This window comes from Ranitomeya imitator, chromosome 1, assembly GCF_032444005.1.
Source record: "Ranitomeya imitator isolate aRanImi1 chromosome 1, aRanImi1.pri, whole genome shotgun sequence".
Taxonomy (NCBI): Eukaryota; Metazoa; Chordata; class Amphibia; order Anura; family Dendrobatidae; genus Ranitomeya; species Ranitomeya imitator.
In genome coordinates, this window is record NC_091282.1 from 357457923 (window position 1) to 357480911 (window position 22989).

At 40.4% G+C, this 22989-nt stretch overlaps 1 protein-coding gene across 1 annotated transcript in view; it reads left to right on the forward strand.

The window, feature by feature from the left end:
• The first annotated feature begins 1517 nt into the window (after positions 1-1517).
• LOC138666583 (solute carrier family 12 member 3-like) overlaps positions 1518-22989 on the forward strand; it is a 37428-nt gene continuing 15956 nt past the window's right edge. The window contains exons 1-16 of the mRNA XM_069754811.1: positions 1518-2207; positions 2329-2481; positions 2600-2675; positions 4263-4358; positions 8204-8343; positions 8457-8567; positions 8662-8773; positions 9157-9287; positions 11077-11161; positions 11279-11433; positions 11669-11776; positions 12422-12545; positions 15065-15166; positions 22049-22204; positions 22317-22416; positions 22500-22611. Coding sequence (XP_069610912.1) covers positions 1518-2207; positions 2329-2481; positions 2600-2675; positions 4263-4358; positions 8204-8343; positions 8457-8567; positions 8662-8773; positions 9157-9287; positions 11077-11161; positions 11279-11433; positions 11669-11776; positions 12422-12545; positions 15065-15166; positions 22049-22204; positions 22317-22416; positions 22500-22611 — 2451 coding nt within the window. The remainder of the gene's footprint in view (positions 2208-2328; positions 2482-2599; positions 2676-4262; positions 4359-8203; positions 8344-8456; positions 8568-8661; positions 8774-9156; positions 9288-11076; positions 11162-11278; positions 11434-11668; positions 11777-12421; positions 12546-15064; positions 15167-22048; positions 22205-22316; positions 22417-22499; positions 22612-22989) is intronic.

Here is a 22989-nt window from a genome sequence, read left to right on the forward strand (position 1 = left end):
ATTTTATATATTCTAATTACTGATCATCCATATATTATTATTATCATTATTATTATTATTAAAGGCCTTCAGCGCAATCTCGAGCCATTGCGACTTGATGGATGAATGCTTTTTAGGAAGATTGATCTTGTGCAAGCCTCAATAGGTCCACTAGGGTTTTCTCCCCCATTATCTCGACTGTATCAAGCCATTGTGTTGCTGGTTTTCCTCTTTGTCTTTAATGGCTAAAAAAAACAACATTTTACAAAGTGTGGAGCTGCCAATTGACCAAAAGAAAATCCTGGGGGCACACAAAATGTTGTGTGATGAAAATGCAATTCTGACAATTCCAGCAAAAATGCTAAGATTTTTTAGCATACATACATATACTGTAAATTTGTTTATACTCAAAAATCTTAGCATTTTTGTTGGAATTGTTATAATTGCATTTTCATCAAAGAACATTTTGTGTGCCTCCAGGATTTTCTTTTGGTCCATTGGCAGCGCCACACTTTTGTAATATTTGTTTTTTTTTTTTTTTTTAAAAACCCTTTAAGTACTAAGCAATTATTTGTTTTTGCACTTTTGTTTTTTCCCAACCTTCTTTGAAGAGCAATAACTAGTTTTGAAAATAGCCAAATGAGGGCTTGTTTTAGGCCGGGGTCACTCTTGCGAGTTGAATGCGAGAAACTCGCGCATCAATACGCTGCACTGCCGCTGACACTCAGGATCGGAGTTTGCGGCTGCGTAGAAATACATGCAGCTGCACGCTCCGGTCCCGAGTGCTGGCGGCAGTGCCAGGACTTGATGCGCGAGTTTCTCGCATTCAACTCGCAAGTGTGACCCTGGCCTTATTGCGAGACAAGTTATAGCTTTGAGTGACACCTCTCTTTTTATCATCTAATGTACTGAAACATAAGAAAGAAAAGTTCCAAGTGTGATAAAAACAAAATGCAATTCTGGTGTGTGTTGTTTTTATGGTGTTTATTGTGCGGTAAAAATGACCTGTAAACACAATTATTCAGGTCAGTCTGATCACGTTGATAGAAAACATGCAGCAATTTTCTTTTATTTAAGTGATAAGAAAAATATCACAATATTGTAAAAAAAAAAATTTTTTTTGCTTTACCATTTTCCGAGAACCAACGCATTTTTATTTTTATGTTGAAGAGGCTGAGTGAGGATTTGTTTTTTTTGCATACTTAGATGACATTAGACTTAAAAAAAAAGTGCAATGAGTTAACAAGCCCTTAAGCCATGTGCGCATGTTGAGTATTTGTTAAGTTTTTTACCTCAGTATTTGTAAGCCAAAACCAGGAGCGGGTAAAAAATGCAGAAGTGGTGCAGGAGTTTCTATTGTACTTTTACCACTGATTATTATTATACTCCTGGTTTTGGCTTACAAATACTGAGGTAAAAAACTCACCAAATTCTCAATGTGTGCAAGTGGTCTTAGTGTTGATGTGACATGATTAATTGCTATATTTTGTTTTTCCAGAAAATATATACAATTCCAGCAGATCTTCTGTCTGGAGCTTATGAATTGCCCAAGGAGTAGTCCCTTCACTATTGGCAGATTCACTATACAGAGAGTCTCCATGTCTGGCCACTGTGGAACATGGGCTCCTAACAGAATGCCTGATTCCAGTGAGCAAGTTTCCTATACAGTTTACTGCTCTGAAGATCAACAAAGTTACAAAAATGTCCATAAAAAGTATACTCTTGCTGCTGAGAAAGACCATGCCCATGTACATGAGAACTGCAATTACCCAACTCAAGGATATTCTCCAGAGAGAAATACAAAGATGGCTATCACAAACACATCTAATAGTGTGGAGTCTCTAGAATGTTCATCTGGCGGTGATGACCTCTCCTTGGGATACACCTCTACTTCTGATGGGCTAGCTTTAGATGGACCAGAAGAACAGGTACAAGAAGCTCTGAATCACCTTAACCAGTCAATCGAGGACCTTAGTACAGGACTTCAGATGATTCCATGCTCCACTGAAAATGAGGAACATGAAATGGTTGGGAATTGTGGAGAAACAGATAATTCTTTGTCAGCTGGCATCTGCCTAAATCCTGCACAGCTACCTATGAGTAATAATCTGATCGCCTACAATACTCTGGATGCTATACCAAGACATGAACATTATATCAATTCTATAGCCCCTGGAAGACTGAAAAGGAGTCGCCCATCCCTTGATCTTCTTCGTAATGCCATAGTGGTAAGTCAGAAATGAGAAGCAGGTAAATGTCTTGCCTACTTTTTATAGCTTTCATATTGTGAAGTGTTTCCTCATTTCTCCGTCACTACAATCATGAGTGCTTTGCTTTATGCTTCTTCAGGACGAACAGCAACTGGTTCCAGTACATTTGGATCAAGATGTAGAAATGTGTGACGAAGACAAGCTTGAATTCCAGGAGGAGACTGATGAGAAGAATAAGAAAAAGAAAACTAATTCTGAACCTGTTCGGTTTGGGTGGATCAAGGGTGTAATGGTAAGAAGAGCCAGACATTGTAGAAGAAGCCCCTTTACAATATACAAGCATCCTCAATGTTTGTATATTGAAATGTGTTCAATACTTTAATACATTTATTATTTTATTCTCTCTTCAGATCCGGTGCATGTTAAATATCTGGGGTGTCATCCTGTACTTGAGGTTACCATGGATCACTGCACAAGCTGGAATAGGTATGGACAATTGGGTACAATAAATTATCTGATTTGGACATCCCAAATATAATATGACCATTATTTCTTGCTGTTCTTTATTTTATCTTTTTGAAAAATTATTACATTAAACAGCTAGATTATTAAAAATGATGAGAAAAGACACAGAATATGGAAAAAGAGGGAATTCCAGGAATTGATAAAAATAATAATAATTTCATTTATATAGCGCCAACATATTCTGCAGCGCTTTACAAATTATAGAGGGGACTTATACAGACAATAGACATTACAGCAGAACAGAAATCACAGTTCAAAATAGATACCAAGAGGAGTGGGGGCTCTGCTCGCAAGCTTACAAACTATGAGGAAAAGGGGAGACACGAGAGGTGGAGGGTAACAATTGCTTTAGTTATTTGGACCAGCCATAGTGTAAGGCTCAGGTGTTCATGTAAAGCTGCATGAACCAGTTAACTGCCTAAGTATGTAGCAGTACAGACACAGAGGGCTATTAACTGCATAAAGTGTATGAGAACATGATGCGAGGAACCCGATTATGGGTGTTTTTTTTTTTTTAATGGGCCACACAGGGATAGTTAGGTTAATGTGTTGAGGCGGTAGGCCAATCTGAACATCTGCTTAAAACTGTGGGGATTAATCGTATTAACCTAGGTAGTGCATTCCAAAGAATCGGCGCAACACGTGTAAAGTCTTGGAGACGGGAGTGGGAAGTTCTGATTATTGAGGATGCTAACCTGAGGTCATTAGCAGAGCAGAGGGCACGGGTAGGGTGGTAGACTTAGATCAGGGAGATGTAGGATGGTGCTGAGCCATGGAGAGCTTTGTGGATGAGGGTAGTAGCTTTGTATTGGATTCTGGAGTGGATGGGTAGCCAGTGTAATGACTGGCACAAGGTAGAGGCATCGGTGTAACGGTTGGTGAGGAATATGATCCTGACTGCAGCATTCAGGACAGATTGGAGCGGGGAGAGTTTGGTAAGAGGGAGGCCGATTAGTAGAGAGTTACAATAGTCCAGACGAGAATGAATAAGTGAGACAGTAAGAGTTTTTGCAGAGTCGAAAGTAAGAAAATGGCGAATTCTAGAAATGTTTTTGAGATGCAGATAAGACTGAGCCAGTGATCAGATGTGGGAGGTGAATGAAAGCTCGGAATCAAGTATGACCCCAAGGCAGTGGGCATGTTGCTTTGGAGTAATTGTGGAACCGCACACGGAGATAGCAATGTCAGGCAAAGGTAGGTTAATAGAAGGAGAAAACACGAGTTCATTTTTTGACAGGTTCAGTTTCAGATAGAGGGAGGACATGATGTTAGAGACAGCGGTAAGACAATCACTGGTGTTTTCTAAAAAGGTCGGCGTGATAACAGGAGAAGTGACAAAAAAGACATATTATAAAGGGAAGCCTCTGTTGGACAGATACTGTAGACTTTCTGCGAACAAAGTGAATATTAGAGGAGTTTAGAGGACAAGGTCAATATAAAATAGAATATATATATATATATATATATACACACACACACACACACACACACACACACACACAGGGGAAAGTGACCAAAACTACCATATTTTCTCTTCCCTTTGTTTAGGTCTCACATGGCTAATCATTTTAATGTCTGTACTAGTAACAACTATAACCGGGTTGTCAATTTCTGCAATCTCTACTAATGGGAAAGTTAAATCAGGTACGTTTTATCACACTTTTTAGGGATGCAATAGCACTTTGTATCACTGATCAGAAACAAAAAGTTATTATTGATATTTATTTAAGAGGTTGTTTATTAGAGATTGCATTTTTTTTCCTACTTGTTCATGGGCTGTGTCTGTCTGTCTGTGTCTCCTCCACTTAAATGAGCTGTAATACCAGCCACAGCCCAAGTGTGTCATTTTTTTTCATTATTATTATTTGAAAAAATTCCCAGGTAAGGGTACTTTCACACTAGCGTTTTTTTAAATCCGTCACAATGCGTCGTTTTGCAGAAAAAACGCATCCTGCAAAAGTGCTTGCAGGATGCATTTTTCCCCACAGACTTCTACATGTAACGTTTTTTTCTCCTGACGGACCGCTTTTTCCGACCGCGCATGCGCGGCCGGAACTCCGCCCCCACCTCCCCGCACCTTACAATGGGGCAGCGGATGCGCCGGAAAAATGCATCCGCTGCACCCATTGTGCAATGCAGCAAACGCTAGCGTCGGAATCTCTCCCCGACGCATTGCGACGGGGAGATTCCGACGCTAGTGTGAAAGAAGCCTAAGACTAACATTGATAATGAGTCTTTAGAAAATTTCCTTTACAATTGAAAGCTTTCCACAAAGTTTTCTTCCAATGTTGGTCCCATAGATGAACTTAGTTAAAAAGTTAAAAAAAAATTGTGAAAATATAAAAGTCCCAAAATAATAACAAAAACTTAAAAATATATTGTACCCATAAATAAACATTTATTTGAAAAAATGCTTTTTCTTCACATCGAACAAAAAGTGGAATAAAAAACGATCAAAAAGATTGATGTAAATAAAAATAGTATCGCAATAAGACTCGGCGCACATTTCTCCTACGTTCTGCATTGAGCGCTTACACTGGATTTTCCATGTAAATCTCTGAAATACGTGATTCAGATGGAAGCCCCGGTGGAAGATTCCCTATAATGAGGCAGATGGAGGCACGGTGGACGCTCACTGGCCTATGATCTGGCGGTGTCCGTCTTTTTAGGATTGCATAAAAGTGCCGTTGGACACAGTTTTGTGCACCTCTGAAAAAAATGACAACACTGAACAGAGACCAGACGGACTCCAGGGTAACTCTGCTGCCTCATTACAGTGAATGGATCCCTGGGGGTTTCATCTGAATTGCGTCACTCAGAAATTTAGATGGAAACCCCAATGTAAGTGCTCAGCATAGAGCGCCGGATAAATGTGATCCCATATGTTAAGTAAATTGTTCCTAAAAAAAGCTTCAAATTAATCCACAAAAAAGCCAGTCCCCACTCAGGTCTGTCATCTGTCAATGGGAATATAGATGGTTTCCAAGTTACTGGTAGTACAAAGGCACTGGAAAAGCAAAATGGCTCCTCGACTCCCGAAGGAAATCCAGCTATGGCCGGGGTCACACTTGTGAGTGTGATGTGAGAAAGTCGCGCGAGTCTCTCGCATCAATACCCGGCACTGCTGCCGGCACTCAGGACCGGTGTGCGGCTGCATAGAAATACATGCAGCCACACTCTCCGGTCCAAGTGCTGGCAGCAGTGCCGAGTATTGGCGTGAGTTTCTCTCATCAAGATCGCAAGTGTGACCACGGCCTAATTGTGAGCTCCCAAATCAAAATGCCTCTCTCCCTTCTAAGCATGTAAGACGACCAAGGAATCTCACAGAACTGGAAGAATTTTCCAAGGAATAATGGATAAAAAGCACTCAAAGAAGAATTGAAAGACTCTTGGCTGGCTATAAAAAGCATTTACAAGCTGTGATACTTTCATAAGGGGGCAGAATGACCAAACTTTTGCATTGGCCCATTTAACTTTTTGCAATATTTAAAATGTAAAACATGAGAATATTCTTTTTGCCTATAATACAAGGGAAATATGTCACCTTTAATGTTAGGCCTTTTAGCGATCATTTCATCTTCATCTTGCTTAACTGTTCACAATAGCAGTAATTTTGACTTAGCCTGATTGTAACAATATAAGATAATTATCTAATTTACTGGCTAGGTATCACTTGAGGCAGTTACTTTATAATATTTCCTCACAGTCAGTGATGTATGTAGAGTCCGATGGGCCCCGATACAAAATTCGACTCAAACAAAAAAGGCAGCACTCTGTGGCACCATAGCATGTAAATATGAAATATGAAGAATGAATTGCATTACTGCACTAGAAACATGAAAAACTGAGAAAGCTTAGCGCATAAATTGGCCAACTCATATGTACCTGGAAGCCACGTTAAGGCGTTTCTCCTTTCCAGGACCTATCAATTTCATTCCTCTTAGAATATTTATTCTAAGGAGAAACGCCTTAACGTGGCTTCCAGGTACACATGAGTTGGCCAATTTATGCGCTAAGCTTTCTCGGTTTTTCATGTTTCTAGTGCAGTAATGTAATTCAATTTTCATATTTGCATGCTATGGCGCCACAAAATGCTGCCTTTTTTGAGTGTATATGATTTGGTGACTCTAGGTTAGCACCTGTTCACACTTGGTTTATGCTTGGAAGTGACGGTCAGTTTTTTGAAGTTTGATACAAAATTCGGACAATGACATGTTTGGTCAGATGTATGGACCCTTGTAGGGTTCTAAAGATTATGTCCCCCAGCCTGTCTCCTTCCTGCAATAATCTTCATCCTTGCCCCTCCTCTGTTATAATGCCCCCCCATCCTGGGCACCCTCTTGGTATAATGCTACCCATACTGGGCACCATCCTGGTATAATGCTACCTGTGACCCTTCCATTATTCACCAGCACATTTTAAAAGACACAATTGTTTTTACCTTCCCCCACTCCCACAACATGCAGTATCCTCCTCTATAGCTGGCACAGAAGCTGGCAGCTAACTTTGGCACGTCAGCATGAGCAGCACATGATGTCACTGCCATGCTCTGCTTGTCACAGGCAAGCCAACATCTGCTACAGGCCTCTGATTGTTCAGCAGCATGTATTAAGGTACCGTCACACTCAGCGACGCTGCAGTGATATAGACAACGAGCCGACCTAAACTAGATCGCTGGAGCGTCGCTGTTTAGGTCGCTGTAGAGACGTCAAACACAGCAACTCCAGAACGATGCAGGAGCGATCCAGTGATGTAACGGCGACTCACTTCTCGTTTTTGCTGGTTGTTAGCTCCATGTCAAACAGCCGGAGTGTACCGATCCGACACGCATCTAGGGGCCCTATGCTCGTTGCTGGCATCGTTGCTTTTGATGTCAAACATGACGATGCACGCCGACCTGGCGACGAAATAAAGTTCTGGACTTCTAGCTCCGACCAGCGATGGCACAGATCGCTGCTGCGTGTCAAACACAACGAGATCGCTATCCAGGACGCTGCAACGTCACGGATTGTTGTCGTTCTCTTTGCAAAGTTGCTGAGTGTGACGGTACCTTTAGAGTGCAGGGAGCTGGTGGCTTTCTGTGCTGCAATACATTTTGGCTGAATGTGCATCCGGGGATGCTGATCCAGGTGAATCTGAGGTTGGCATTGGCAAGCATGCTGTGAGTTCACTCCAAAATCTGATGGGTGTTAAAAAAAATCACATGGCTTATGGATCATCAGAGTGGCATCCGATTTTTACGGATACATTACAGTTCTGTAGCATAGGAAACAAGAAATAGTCCTGTAAAAGATTAATAGCTGTTAAGTAAGGAAAAACAGACACCACATGGATAACAAGTGAGAAAAAAAAATCGTGCCACTCCCCTGGATGAGAATGGGACTGAATTCTTATACCGAAGTGTGAGTGAACCCTAATGACAATTCCTTCCACTTTTATCTGTCTTCTCTGTCATGTTGAAATGTAACATGTATTTCATTGGCAAACAGGTGGAACATATTTCCTAATTTCTCGAAGTTTGGGACCAGAATTAGGAGGTTCTATTGGACTTATATTTGCTTTTGCAAATGCAGTAGCCGTTGCAATGCACACTGTAGGCTTTGCGGAGACAGTTCGAGACCTACTCATAGTAAGTTTGTGTACTCACCTTCTACCGTGTACATAGTCTAAAACAAACAAAAACATTTGTAAGAAAGGATATTGATGAAGTGTGTTCCTAACTGTCTATTGAACTTTTTTTAGGAATATAAAGCTGTCATTGTCGACCCTGTCAATGACATCAGGATCATAGGTGTACTTACTGTAACAGTTCTTCTGTTCATCTCACTAGCTGGAATGGAGTGGGAAGCAAAGGTACAGTGAAATACATTTTATAACATGTTTCCAGGCATAATAAAACCTTATTTAGTACAAATAAACTAATATTTATCTCAATAATTTTAAACAGGCACAAATAGTATTCTTCATTGTCATCATGGTGTCTTTTGCAAGCTACATAGTGGGGACACTGTTACCTCCTAGTGAAGAGAAACAAACTAAAGGATTCTTCAGTTACCAAGGTGAGAACCAACATAGACAATCAGTTCAGATGGGTGTTATAATAATTGGGCCACCCAAGTATGCAAATCCTGAATTGACATGATTGGCTCCATGTGCAACTGCATGCGCTTGTATACTTTGCGGATGGACCATTGAGGTCCTCATGGAAAATTGCTCATGTGCGCTAGCACGTAGGTGACAATTAGACCCTACATTCATCTGAACTCAGATGAACTCAGACTTAGACATGATTATCTGTAAAAACGACAAAATTCATGAAATTAAACCAAAGCTTTATTCTGAAGAATTGCATAATACAAAAGCCTGGCCTGGCTAGATAACACATTTTTTCATCAGTGTTCATTTGATCATGTCTATGTGTAATCCTTTCATGTGCACACAGGCTCAATCTTCTTGGAAAACCTTGTTCCCAACTGGCATGGAGAAGCTGGCACGTTCTTTGGAATGTTTTCTATATTCTTTCCATCTGCTACTGGCATCCTTGCTGGTGCAAACATCTCAGGAGACCTTAAGGTATAGTGTTCTGAATGTTGCAGTTTTACAGATTACAGTGACATACAATTATACCATACCATTGTTGTTTTTTTTACCCTATGTTTACTTTCTATACTATATAAAGAAACCAGCACAATGCAAGAAAAGAAAAAAGTATTGTATTTTTTCTTTTAAATACTATATACTAACTCTGGAATAATATAAACAATAGGAGATTTTGAGTTTTTTGTATAAAAATATATATCTTTTATTAAATATAAAATATCAACAAGACAAAGAATTTATTAATAAATAAATAGAACAATTTATCATATATATGGACAAATTGCGTGATCCTATTAGGTGACAGCGCAGCGTGATCGCTAATCAGGGCTGAAAAATGTAGCAGGTTTCAGACATTACTGCCAAATAGGCATATAAGGAAGCATGAAACAGAAAAGGTGCTCTTATTCCATGCATGTGTCAAGTTACAGGGGCATTCCCTCCCATACAGCACTACATCAAAGGTAAGTGTCGCACATAAAGTTCATTGAAACATTTCATATACAAATATTATGGTGAAAGATTAAATACCCATTATCTTAGAGTTCAGTCCTGAAGGCGACCACTCTCCCCGACGCGCGTTTCGTGAGACTGAGAGCACCTTTTCTGTTTCATGCTTCCTCATATGCCTATTTGGCGGTAATGTCTGAAACCTGCTACATTTTTCAGCCCTGATTAGCAATCACGGTGCGCTGTCACCTAATAGGATCACGCAATTTGTCCATACATATGGTAAATTGTTCTATTTATGTATTAATAAATTCTTTGTCTTGTTGATATTTTATATTTAATAAAAGATATATATTTTTTTATACAAAAAACTCAAAATCTCCTATTGTTTATATTACCATCTATACTGATGCCATTCCAGCAATGTAGGTGCTGGGTTTCCTGAGGCTCACGCGATATACCATGTTTCTCCAAAAATAACACACGATGTTATAATAATTTTTTGTTTGGAAAGATTGGTTAGGGCATACAGATGTATATACACATACTGCACATACGGTACCTACCAGTCTCGTTCCTTTAGACTCCCGTAGTTAAAGGATCTTTGGTTGCATCAGTGCCATATGACCGTGATGTCACCAAAGATCCTTAAGCAGTCATAACCTAAGAATAGAAAAGCTGGGAGCCCCTAAGAGAGTGGAGGCCCTAAGAAATTGCTCAGTTTTCCCCCTCTTCCCTCTAATGCTGGCCCTGCATACTAGCCTGTCTCCTCTTTGGTTCCTCTAGACTTTGCAGTTACAGGATCTTTAGTGACATCATGGCCATATGGCCGTGTTGTCACCAAAGGTCCTAAAGCAGTCTTAACCTCTTAATAGAAACACCTAAGGGTGAGGGCCTTGGGCAATGGCCCAGTTTATTCCCTCAAGACCAACTCTGAGTGTAACTAAGGTTTATTTTCGGAGTATGGATTATACTCCAAAACTCCTGTAAAATTATACTAGGGCTTATTTTCAGGAAAACACGGTAGTTATGCTACATGAGCCCTGAAATCAATCAGCGGTTGCTAATAGGCAGCACTGCTAACACATCTCCCAGACGTCCAAGGTCCGTCATTAAAACGTGAAAGCACAATAGTTCAATAATGGACGTTGATTGGCTGCAGAGCTCACAAGGCATAACAATGTCACGTGGCAATGACTTTCCTGGAACAGCGCTGATACGAGAGTTGAGTATAGGGTATTTTTATTTTAGGGAGTATATAGTATTTAAGAATGGGTGGACGTCTTAAAGACTCATCTTTTAATGCATATTTCAGGATCCAGCAGTGGCCATACCTAAAGGAACCCTGATGGCCATATTTTGGACCACAGTGTCATACCTGGCTATTTCAGCAACTATAGGTGAGTAGTTGAGCAGCATCAGCTCAGACAGTAAAACAATTAGAATGTGATTCACCTGCATGAACATTTATCTGTTACAAACATTGTCATATATGTTATTCTCACATATCTCTACAGGCTCTTGTGTCCTCCGTGATGCCTCTGGCATCATAAATGATACAATACTTCTAAATAACACAGACTGCGAAGGGCTTAGCTGTCAGTTTGGCTGGGATTTTAGTGAATGTCGCCAAAATGAAACTTGCTACTACGGGCTAGCAAACCATTATCAGGTGAGAAAATGTTATGGATAAAATAAGAGATTGAAATGAATGTCATTTTTTTAATTTTCATATTAGCTTTTCATTCTCCAAAATCAAGACAAATAAAAGTGACAAAAGTGTATGATCTGATTTCCAGAACTCTGGAATGTAGTGATTTTTTTTCTTATTATTTTTGTATCTATTTTGGGGAATAAAAAGGAACAGATGTCATATTTCACATTAAATTTCTGACTTTTTATTGTAGGCAATGAGCATGGTTTCTGCATTCAGCCCCCTCATCACAGCCGGAATCTTTGCAGCCACCCTGTCCTCTGCTCTGGCCTGCCTGGTCTCTGCTCCCAAAGTCTTCCAGGTATGAGGATATTGGAAATGCCCATTAAATTGTGAGATGTTCGCTTCATTTTGTGCCTTCTAGACAGTGAACCATGAGATACAACACTGTATATGTTCTCCTTTTAAAGCGAAAATGTAATTGTGGGATACCGACATGGCACAATATGCTATGGACACACATATTTTCCAACATACTTACATGTCTATTAAAGGGAACCTGTCATCCCAAAAATGGCCTATAAACTAACGCCACCGCCATCAGGGGCTTATCTACAACATTCTGTAATGCTGTAGATAAGCCCCCCGATGTAACCTGAAAGATAAGAAAAACAGGGTATATTATACTCACACAGGGGCGGTCCTGGTTCTGTTCGGGTCCGATGGGAGTCGCGGTCCGGCGCCTCCCATCTAAATACGCTGACGTCCTCTTACTGCAGTGCGCAGGCACCGGGCCTCTCCAACCTTTCCCAGCACCTTTCAGGATACATCGGGGCTTATCTACAGCATTACAGAATGCTGTAGATAAGCCCCTAATGGCGGTGGCTTTACTTTAATTTATAGGCCGTTTTGGGGGTGACAGATTCCCTTTAAAGCTGGTTGAAATCATTTTATGGGCACTCCCAAGCATATTTCCTTACCACTAACACAGAATGCATTTTTGCAGTGCCTGTGTAAGGATAAGCTGTACCCCATTATTGGATTCTTTGGGAAGGGCTATGGCAAGAACAACGAGCCTATCCGTGGATACCTTCTCGCCTTTATTATTGCCATTGCATTTATCCTTATTGGTAAGTGTATTCTATAACCCATCAATCTGTTCCATTTACAGTTTACAGCGGTCTGAGAATATCCAATATTATGTATAGACAGCAATTTATGAAATCTAGTGCAGAAAAAATGTGTTGCCCTTTCCTATGTAGTTATATTAGCAGTCAAAGTACTATATATATATATATATATATATATATATACTAGATGGTGGCCCGATTCTAACGCATCGGGTATTCTAGAATATGCATGTCCACGTAGTATATTGCCCAGTCACGTATTATATTGCCCAGCCACGTAGTATATTGCCCAGCTACGTAGTATATTGGCCAGTGACGTAGTATATTGCCCAGCTACGTAGTATACAGCACAGAGCCATGTAGTATACAGCACAGAGCCACGTAGTATACAGCACAGACACGTAGTATATTGGCCAGTCATGTAGTATATTGCCCAGCCACGTAGTATATTGCCCAGCCACGTAGTATACAGCACAGAGCCACATAGTATTCAGCACAGAGCCACATAGTATACAGCACAGACACGTAGTATATTGGCCAGTCATGTAGCATATTGCCCAGCTACGTAATATATTGCCCAGCCACGTATAACAGGTTAAAAAATAAAAAATAATTGGCCAGTCACGTAGTATATTGCCCAGCCACGTAGGATATTGCCCAGCCATGTAGTATATTGCCCAGCCACGTATGTAACAGGTTAAAAAATAAAAAATAAACATACTCACCTTCTGAAGGGCCCTTGTAGTCCTGTCGCCTGTGTGCGGTGCACGCAGCAGCTTCCGGTCCCAGGTTTGGTATGAGCGCAGGACCTGTGATGACGTCGTGGTCACATGACCGTGACATCATGGCAGGTCCTTGTCGCATAGCATCCTTAGCACGGGAACCTGCCGCTTGCACTGCCGAGGACAGGACGACACGTCGGAGGGTGAGAATAACATTTTTTCTTATTATTATTTGTAACAGCAGATCTTTTTACTATTGATGCTGCATACGCATCATCAATAGTAAAAAGTTGGTCACACAGGGTTAATAGCTGCGTAACCGGAGTGCGTTACACCGTGCTCCGGTAACGCTGGCATTAACCCTGTGTGAGCACTGACTGGAGGGGAGTACGGAGCGGGCACTGACTGCGGGGAGGAAGGAGTGGCCATGTTGCCACCGGACTGCGCACGTCGCTGATTGGTCGTGGGCGTTTTGCCACGACCAATCAGCGACTTGGATTTCCATGACAGACAGAGGCCGCGACCAATGAATATCTGAGACAGAAAGACAGACAGAAGTGACCCTTAGACAATTATATAGTAGATATATATATATATATATATATAGAAAATCTTCAAAGGTTTTGTCCACTACTAAAGTTACCTTAATATCTGCTCCTTATATAATTACATACAAATTACTAATATACTGTTACTTCCAAAGATGTCCCTATCCGAATATATTCATGTGATGTGAAGGGGGCTGCCTGGCAGATTTGGGTAGCTACAGTATGTTAGCACCTTCCTCTGTATATGCATAGGCTGGAACAGAGAATGGCTCTGACTGAGCAGTTAAAACGAACCAAAAAAAATCCATGAACCAAAGCACCAGACGATCTCCTTCAGATGATCACTTTATTAGTAACATTATGCACAAAAAAAAACATTACATGCAATGTTTCGGCCACACAGGGCCTTTATCAAGCCATACAAATAAGAGGTGATATTTTTATGGATTGATAAGGGTCCAGAACGACCGAAACGTTGCATGTAATGTTTTTTTGTGTACACTGATACTAATAAAGTGATCATCTGAAGATCGTATGGTGTTTGGTTCCTGGATTTGTATATTGCTACAACATCATGGAGGGTTGTACCAACACTGCACAGACTGCAGAGAAAAGAACGGGATATGATTTGTGAATTAAAATCAACCAGTCAGACAGGAAAAGTGCAGAAAGTGTAGCTGCCAAACCCTTTCATCACAACATTAGGTTGTAAATATTTCATGTAATTTCATGGAAAGAAATAGAGAGGAAAGTGAAATATACTAAGGAATAATTGACAGAAAATCTCTGCAAGGCAGATGTAATGCATAGAGTTATAAAGACCTACCATGTAGTCAAAAGTGGCCAAATTTTTGCTCTTATTTTATTCCGGCTGCCTCTCTAATACATAGTATTACAGATTTTGTTTTTCTTTGATTTCGTTTTTTGAATCCTTCATATGCTTCCAGAAATATAGCCCTTTTTATTTAGTACAATGTTTATGGTCTTTCCCTGGGGGATGAGGCAGAGTAGCCCAAAGCCGTTCCCCTAGAGATCCCTTAGAATGATGCCCCCTTAGTAAAGGTCAGAAAATGCAGCACTAAGCAAATCCTAGTCACTATTGACATGGTGACAGTGACAGGTCCTTTTAGGTTTGGCAGATTTTTACTTCAGTGCAGTTAATCTGTTTTTACTAATCATATCCGTTATTCCATGTAATTTCCTTAATGATAATAGTTATGCCTACTATTTAACTCTTATCTCTCCACAGCTGAGCTAAACACAATTGCCCCTATTATTTCCAATTTCTTTTTGTGCTCCTATGCTCTCATCAACTTCAGTTGCTTCCATGCTTCCATCACCAACTCTCCAGGTAAAGACAAAACTTTATTCTTCCATTATCCTCAGTGTCTAAATCTTTTTTTCTTTTGTTTGCTTTTCTAATTTTACTGTGTATTTTAGTGTATTTTCTAAAGGTGATATTGACATGCAATTGTCACCAGATGTAACCCATCCAATCCACTCAGGCTAGGAAATCAGACCATAGATGTCCTCAAATTAAGTTATGCGTAATAATGAGAAATGATACAGGCAAAAATTACTGAACACATGAAGAAAGAGAGGTGCAAAAAGCCATGGAAAGTTATGACACCAGCTGAAATCTATCATTAATTAGAAGGCAATTCTGCCACTTAGTGAAAAATAATATCAGCTAGTTCAACTGATGGCCTATAAAAAGGTGTCTCATTACCAAGATGCCACATTGGAAACATCTCATGATGGGTAAAATCAGTGAGCTGTCTCAAGACCTTCACAACCTTATTGTTGAAAAACATACGGATGGCATTGGTTACATAAAAATTTCTAAACCACTAAAGGTGAGCACTATTGGGGCCATAATCAAGAAGTGGAAAGAACATAATTTCACTATAAACTGGCCACAACTAGATGGTCTTCACAAAATTTCAGACAGTCAAAATAATTATCAGAACAGTTGTTCAAGAGCCAGGGACTACTCATCGAGAGCTACAGAAAGACCTGGAATCAGCAGGTACAATTGTTCCAAAGAAAACTATAAGTAATGCACTTAGGCTATGTGCACACATTGCGGATTAGGCTTAGGAATTTCTGGTGCGGATCCTGCCTCTCCTGGCAGAAAACGCACCTGCAGATTTGTCGCGTTTTTACATCGTTTTTTGTGCATTTTTGCTGCAGTTTTTTTGCGGATTTGCTGCGCTTTTTACCCCTGTGGTTTTCTATAATGGAATGGGTACAAAAAGCTGCAGATTCACAAAAAAGAAGTGACATGCTACTTCTTTTAAACCACAGCGTTTCCGCAGCGGATTTTCCGCAAAGTGTGCACAGCATTTTTTTTCATTGATTTACATTGTACTGTAAATCAATTGTGGATCTGCAGCATTTCTGCACCTCCAAAAACTCTGCGAATCCGCAGAGAATCTGCAATTTGTGCACATACCCTTAACCTCCATGTTCTGTATACACGCTCACTATGCAAGACTTCATTGCTGAACAAAATGCATGTTGAAGCACGTTTAACCCCTTCGCGCCATGCGCCGTACTAGTACTGCGCTGCCGGCACTGCATTAGTGCCAGCAGCAGTACTAGTACGGCGCACCGATCACCGCGGTCTCGCGCTGAGCGCCGCGGTGATCGGGTGCGGGTGTCAGCTGTATATGACAGCTGACACCCCGCAGCAATGCCCACGATCGGCGCTATCGCCGATCGCGGGCATTTAACCCCTCTGATGCCGCTGTCAGTAGTGACAGCGGCATAGAGGGGGATCACGCAGGGACGGGGGCTCCCTGCGCTCTCCCACCGGAGCAACGCAATGAGATCGCGTTGCTCCGGTGACCCGGAAGGAGTCCCCGGATCCAAGATGGCCGCCGGACTCCTTCCGGGTCATGAAGTGACCTGGCTAGCCGGCGCCTGCTGAGAGCAGGCGCCAGAAAGCCACCTAAACTGCCTGTCAGATTGTTGATCTGACAGTGTGCTATGCACAGTGTCAGATCAACGATCTGATCTAATACAGAGATGTCCCACCCTGGGACAATGTTAGAAAGTTAAAAAAAAAAAAATAGAATGTGTAAAAAAAAATTAAAAAAAATCCCCAAATAAAAAAAAAACATTTCCCAATAAATCCATTTATTTATGTAAAAAAAAACAAAAAAAACAATAAATGTACACATATTTGGTATCGCCGCGTCCGGAATGACCCGCTCTATAAAACTATCCCACTAGTTAACCCCTTCAGTGAACACCGCAAAAAAAAAAAAAAAAAAAAAAAAAAAAGGCAAAAAACAACGCTTTATTATCATACAGGCGAACAAAAAGTGGAATAACACGCGATCAAAACGACGGATATAAATAACCATGGTACCGCTGAAAACGTCATCTTGTCCCGCAAAAAAAAGCCACCATACAGCATCATCAGCAGAAAAATAAAAAAGTTATAGCTCTCAGAATAATGCGATGCAAAAACAATTATTTTTTTATATAAAATAGTTTTTATTGTGTAAAAGCGCCAAAACATAAAAAAAAATTACATAAATGAGGTATCGCTGTAATCGTACTGACCCGAAGAATAAAACTGCTTTATCCATTTTACCACACGTGGAACGGTATAAACGCCCCCCCTAAAAGAAATTCATGAATAGCTGGTTTTTGTTCATTCCGCCTCCCAAAAATCGGAATAAAAAGCGATCAAAAAATGTCATCTGCCCGAAAATGTTACCAATAAAAACATCAACTCGTCCCGCAAAAAACAAGACCTCACATGACTCTGTGGGCCAAAATATGGATAAATTATAGCTCTCAAAATGTGGTGATGCAAAAACTATTTTTTGCAATAAAAAGCGTCTTTGAGTGTGTGACGGTTGCCAACCCTAAAAATCCACTAAAAAACACGCTATAAAAGTAAATCAAACCCCCCTTCATCACCCCCTTAGTTAGGGAAAAATAATAAAATGTAAAAAAATGTATTTATTTCCATTTTCCCATTAGGGCTAGGGTTAGGGCTAGGGTTGGGGTTAGGGTTTCAGTTATAATTGGGGGTTTCCACTGTTTAGGCACATCAGGGGCTCTCCAAACGCGACATGGGCTCCGATCTCAATTCCAGCCAATTCTGCTTTGAAAAAGTAAAACAGGGCTCCTTCCCTTCCGAGTTCTCCTGTGTGCCCAAACAGTGGTTCCCCCCAACATATGGGGTATCAGCGTTCTCAGGACAAGTTGGACAACAACTTTTGGGGTCCAATTTGTCCTGTTACCCTTGGGAAAATAAAAACATAGGGGATAAAATATCATTTTCGTGGAAAAAAAATATTTTTTATTTTCACGGCTCTGCGTTATAAATTGTAGTGAAACACTTGTTGGTTCAAAGCTCTCACAACACATCTAGATAAGTTCCTTGGGGGGTCTAGTTTCCAATATGGGGTCACTTGTGGGGGGTTTCTACTGTTTAGGTACATCAGGGGCTCTGCAAATGCAACATGACGCCTGCAGACCAATCCATCTAAGTCTGCATTTCAAATGGCGCTCCTTCCCTTCCGAGCTCTGCCGTGCACCCAAACAGTGGTTCCCCCCAACATATGGGGTATCAGCGTACTCAGGACAAATTGGACAATAACATTTGTGGTCCAATTTCTCCTGTTACCCTTGGGAAAAAAAAATTGCGGGCTAAAACATCATTTTGTGGAAAGAAAAAATGATTTTTTAATTTTTACAATGCTACATTCTAAACTTTAGTGAAACAATTGGGGGTTAAAAGTGCTCACCACACATCTAGATAAGTTCCTTAGGCGGTCTTCTTTCCAAAATGGGGTCACTTGTGGGGGGTTTCCACTGTTAAGGCACGTCAGGGGCTCTCCAAATGCGACATGGCGTCCGATCTCAATTCCAGCCAATTTTGCATTGAAAAGTCAAATGGCACTCCTTCCCTTCCGAGCTCTGCCATGCGCTCAAACAGTGGTTTATCCCCATATATGAAGTATCGACGTACTCAGGACAAATTGCACAACAACTTTTGGGGTCCAATTTATCCTTTTACCCTTGGGAAAATAAAAAATTTGGGGCAAAAAGATCATTTTTTGTGAAAATTAATATAATTTTTTTTTTACGGCTCTACATTATAAACTTCTGTGAAGCACTTGGAGGTTCAAAGTGCTCACCACACATCTAGATAAGTTCCTTAGGGGGTCTACTTTCCAAAATGGTGTCACTTGTGGGGGTTTCCACTGTTTAGGCACATCAGGGGCTCTCCAATCGTGACATGGGCTCCGATCTCAATTCCAGCAAATCTTGCATTGAAAAGTCAAATGGCGCTCCTTCCCTTCCGAGCTCTGCCATGTGCCCAAACAGTGGTTTACCCCCACATATGGGGTATCAGCGTACTCAGGACAAATTGTACAACGACTTTTGTGGTCCAATTTCTCCTGTTACCCTTGGTAAAATGAAACAAATAGGACCTGAAGTAAAAATTTTGTGAAAAAAAGTTAAATGTTCAATTTTTTTAAACATTCAAAAAATTCCTGTGAAGCACCTGAAGGGTTAATAAACTTTTTGAATGTGGTTTTGAGTACCTTGAGGGGTGCAGTTTTTAGAATGGTGTCACTTTTGGGCATTTTCTGTCATATAGACCCCTCAAAGTCACTTCAAGTGTGAGGTGGTCCGTAAAAAAATGGTTTTGCAAATTTTGTTGCAAAAATGAGAAATCGCTGGTCAACTTTTAACCCTTATAACGTCCTAACAAAAAAAAATTATGTTTCCAAAATTGTTCTGATGTAAAGCAGACATGTGGGAAATGTTGTTTATTAACTATATTATGTGATATAACTCTCTAATTTAAGGGCATAAAAACTAAGAGTTTGAAAATTGCTAAATTTTCATAATTTCCGACAAATTTTTGTTTTTTTCACAAATAAATGCAAGTCATATCGAAGAAGTTTTACCACTATCATGAAGTACAATATGTCACGAGAAAACAATGTCAGAATCACCAGGATCCGTTGAAGCGTTTCAGAGTTATGACCTCATAAAGTGACAGTGGTCAGAATTGTAAAAATTGGCCCTGTCACTTAGGTGAAAACAGGCTTTGGGGTGAAGGGGTTAAAGTTTGTTCAACAATATTTAAACAAGTCTGTGAAATACTGTGAGAATGTAGTCTGGTCAGGTGACACCAAAATTGAACTCTTTGGATGCCAATATACATTCTTCTCTCTACCCATGAAATGTTCCCCGTACCATGGGTTGCAACACAGCCCAAAAGCATGATTGATCTACCCCCATGCTTAACTCTTCCATAATGAACAAGTTGGCAACATATTGCCACATCTATCTTTTTCCATTCTTCAAGAACGACCTCTTTTATAGCCTGGATGTTGGAGGGTGATGCTCAACTTGTCTCTTCAGAATTCCTCACAGGTGTTCGATAAGGTTCAGATCAGGAAACATACTTGGCGAATAAATCACTTTCACCCTGTTCTTCAGAAATGCAAGTGTTTTATAATGTTAAAAAAGTAAACGTCTCCTAAGGGCACAGAGTTGCACCTTCTCTTTCTATTTACAGCAGTACACCTGTGAGTTCATGATACCATCAATGAATTGTAGCTCCTTAGCACCAGTAGCACTCATGTAGTCCAACATAAGGACACTTCCACCAACATGCATTTTTCTTTGCACTCCTCACCTTTGTGACCCCATAAAGTTTTGAAGCCATCATTTTCAAAAACATTTATTTTGGTCTTATCACTCCTGAGTACAGAGTCCCAGTTGTCTTTATATTCTTCAGCACAGGCCCTGGGCTTTCTTTGTGGACAACACCCATGCATGTCATTCGTCTACAGTGTAAGGCCGGGATCACACATGCGAGAAACACGTCCGTGTCTCGCATGTGAAATCCAAGCTCTGGCGCCGGCACTCCAGAGCGGAGCGTGTGGCCGCATAGGAACACATGGAGCCGCACGCTCCGCTCCACAGTGCCGGTGCCAAAGCTTGGATTTCACATGCGAGACACGGACGTGTTTCTCGCATGTGTGATCCCGGCCTAAGATGTATTGCATAACGGGAAGCACTTACCCCAGTTTGACTTTCTACTGCTTTAGCTAAATGCAGTGAACTTGCATGTCAATTTACTTTAATTCTTCTCATCAGAAGATGCTCCTGTTCACTTGTTAACTTCCATGGTCGGCCTGGACGTCTCTCTGAGATTTTTGCAGTTCCATCTTTGTTAAATTATTGTATCACTTTTTGCTATAGTGTGCTCATTGATAACTAAAGCTTTGCTGATCTTCTTGTAGCCTTCATCTTTTTGCATAAAAAAATTATTTTCTTTCTCAGGTCTTGTGACATTTCTCTTCCATGTTGTGCCATTGCTGACAACATGAAATTTGAAAGGGTTTTATTTGGTAAAATGTAACAAATAAAACCCTTTCAAATTTCATGTTGTCAGCAATGGCACAACATGGAAGAGAAATGTCACAAGACCTGAGAAAGAAAATAATATATACTATAAAAGGGCATTATTTAAGTTAAATAATGCCTTTTTATAGTCAGCTGTCTGCTGGACACCTGTTTAATGACTATTTAAACTTCCATGTGATTAAATTCTTGTTAGTTAGAATTTTATAGTCTAAACTTTCGCTTTGCTTCCAAGACTTTAAGGCTATGTGCACACGTTGCGGATTCGTGTGCAGATTTTTCCGCACCGTTTTTGCAAAATACGCAGGTAAAACCCACTGGGTTACCTGCAGATTTACTGCGGTTTTACACCTGTGGATTCCTATTATGGAGCAGGTGTAAAACACTGCGGAATCCGCACAAAGAATTGACATGCTGCATAAAATACAAAGCAGAGTTTCCGCGCTGTATTTTCCGCATGTGCACTGCGGATTTGGTTTTCCATAAGTTGACATGGTACTGTACACCGCATGGAAAACAGCTGCGAATCTGCAGCGGCCAATCCACAACGTGTGCACATAGCCTCACTGGGGTGAACTCATTTTTTTTATATGGTCTAAAATAAATTTGTTAGGAAAATTATTTTGAGTACAAAATAACAAATCTTGCTTGCAATCAATGCCTCATATTTTCTAGTATCCCATAGAAAATGTTGTTTCTAAAAGGTATCTAAAGGTTTTCTGACAAATCTGTTAAAATGTATTCATTTATGCTGAGCACTAGATAGACAGTATGCGTGTTTCTTACTCTGTTCACACTATCATTTATATCAAATATCTTATAGGATGGCGGCCATCATTCCGTTACTACAACAAGTGGACCTCCCTTTTTGGTGCTGTAGTCTCAGTGGTCATTATGTTTCTTCTGACATGGTGGGCAGCTATCATTGCTGTAGCGATCATTGTCATACTCCTAGGTTATGTCACCTACAAAAAGCCCGGTAAGATTGATTACCTTTATTCCATATCCAATATGAAAATGAATTACTATATCTTTTCGGATGAGTGATCAAGACTCTGTAGTATTAACCAAGTTTTCCTCTGCACCATTAGATGTGAACTGGGGGTCTTCTGTGCAGGCTGGTGCTTACAACATGGCACTAACCTACAGTGTGAGCCTGACCGGAGTACAAGAGCATGTCAAGAACTTTAGGTAGGGAAGTTTATATGAAGCTGATAACCTTAGCATGAACTGTGTGCAAGGCATTAACTTCTATTGTTTATTCCTACTGATAGACCACAATGTCTCGTACTAACTGGACCCCCCAACTTCCGTCCTGCCCTGGTTGACTTTGTCAGTTCTGTAACAAAGAATACAAGTTTGATGATCTGTGGGAACGTTGTAATTGTGAGTATTAGATATGCAATATTTCTTAAAAATTTAGATGGTAAATGGTTATTCCCAACTTCATAGATTGATATTTTTATATAGTGCTTGTAAAAACAAATGCAAATTACTGCTTATTAGAACTTGCGATTGTTCTTGAGATATTAACACTTTAGTTTACATCTTGCTGCCTAGATAACCCGTCACTGCTGCTTTCTTGCTTGTAAACACTGCCCTGAAGCTGGTCGGAATTAGGAGGTAACATCGCACTCCTAGCTTCATCACAGTGTCTACAAGCTCAATGGAAAAGAGTTTGTAAGCAATGACTATTCTCCTGTCCAGCAGCGGTGGTCAGTCTCTAAGGTACTGAACTGTAAACAAACAAAGGTTAATTTGTCA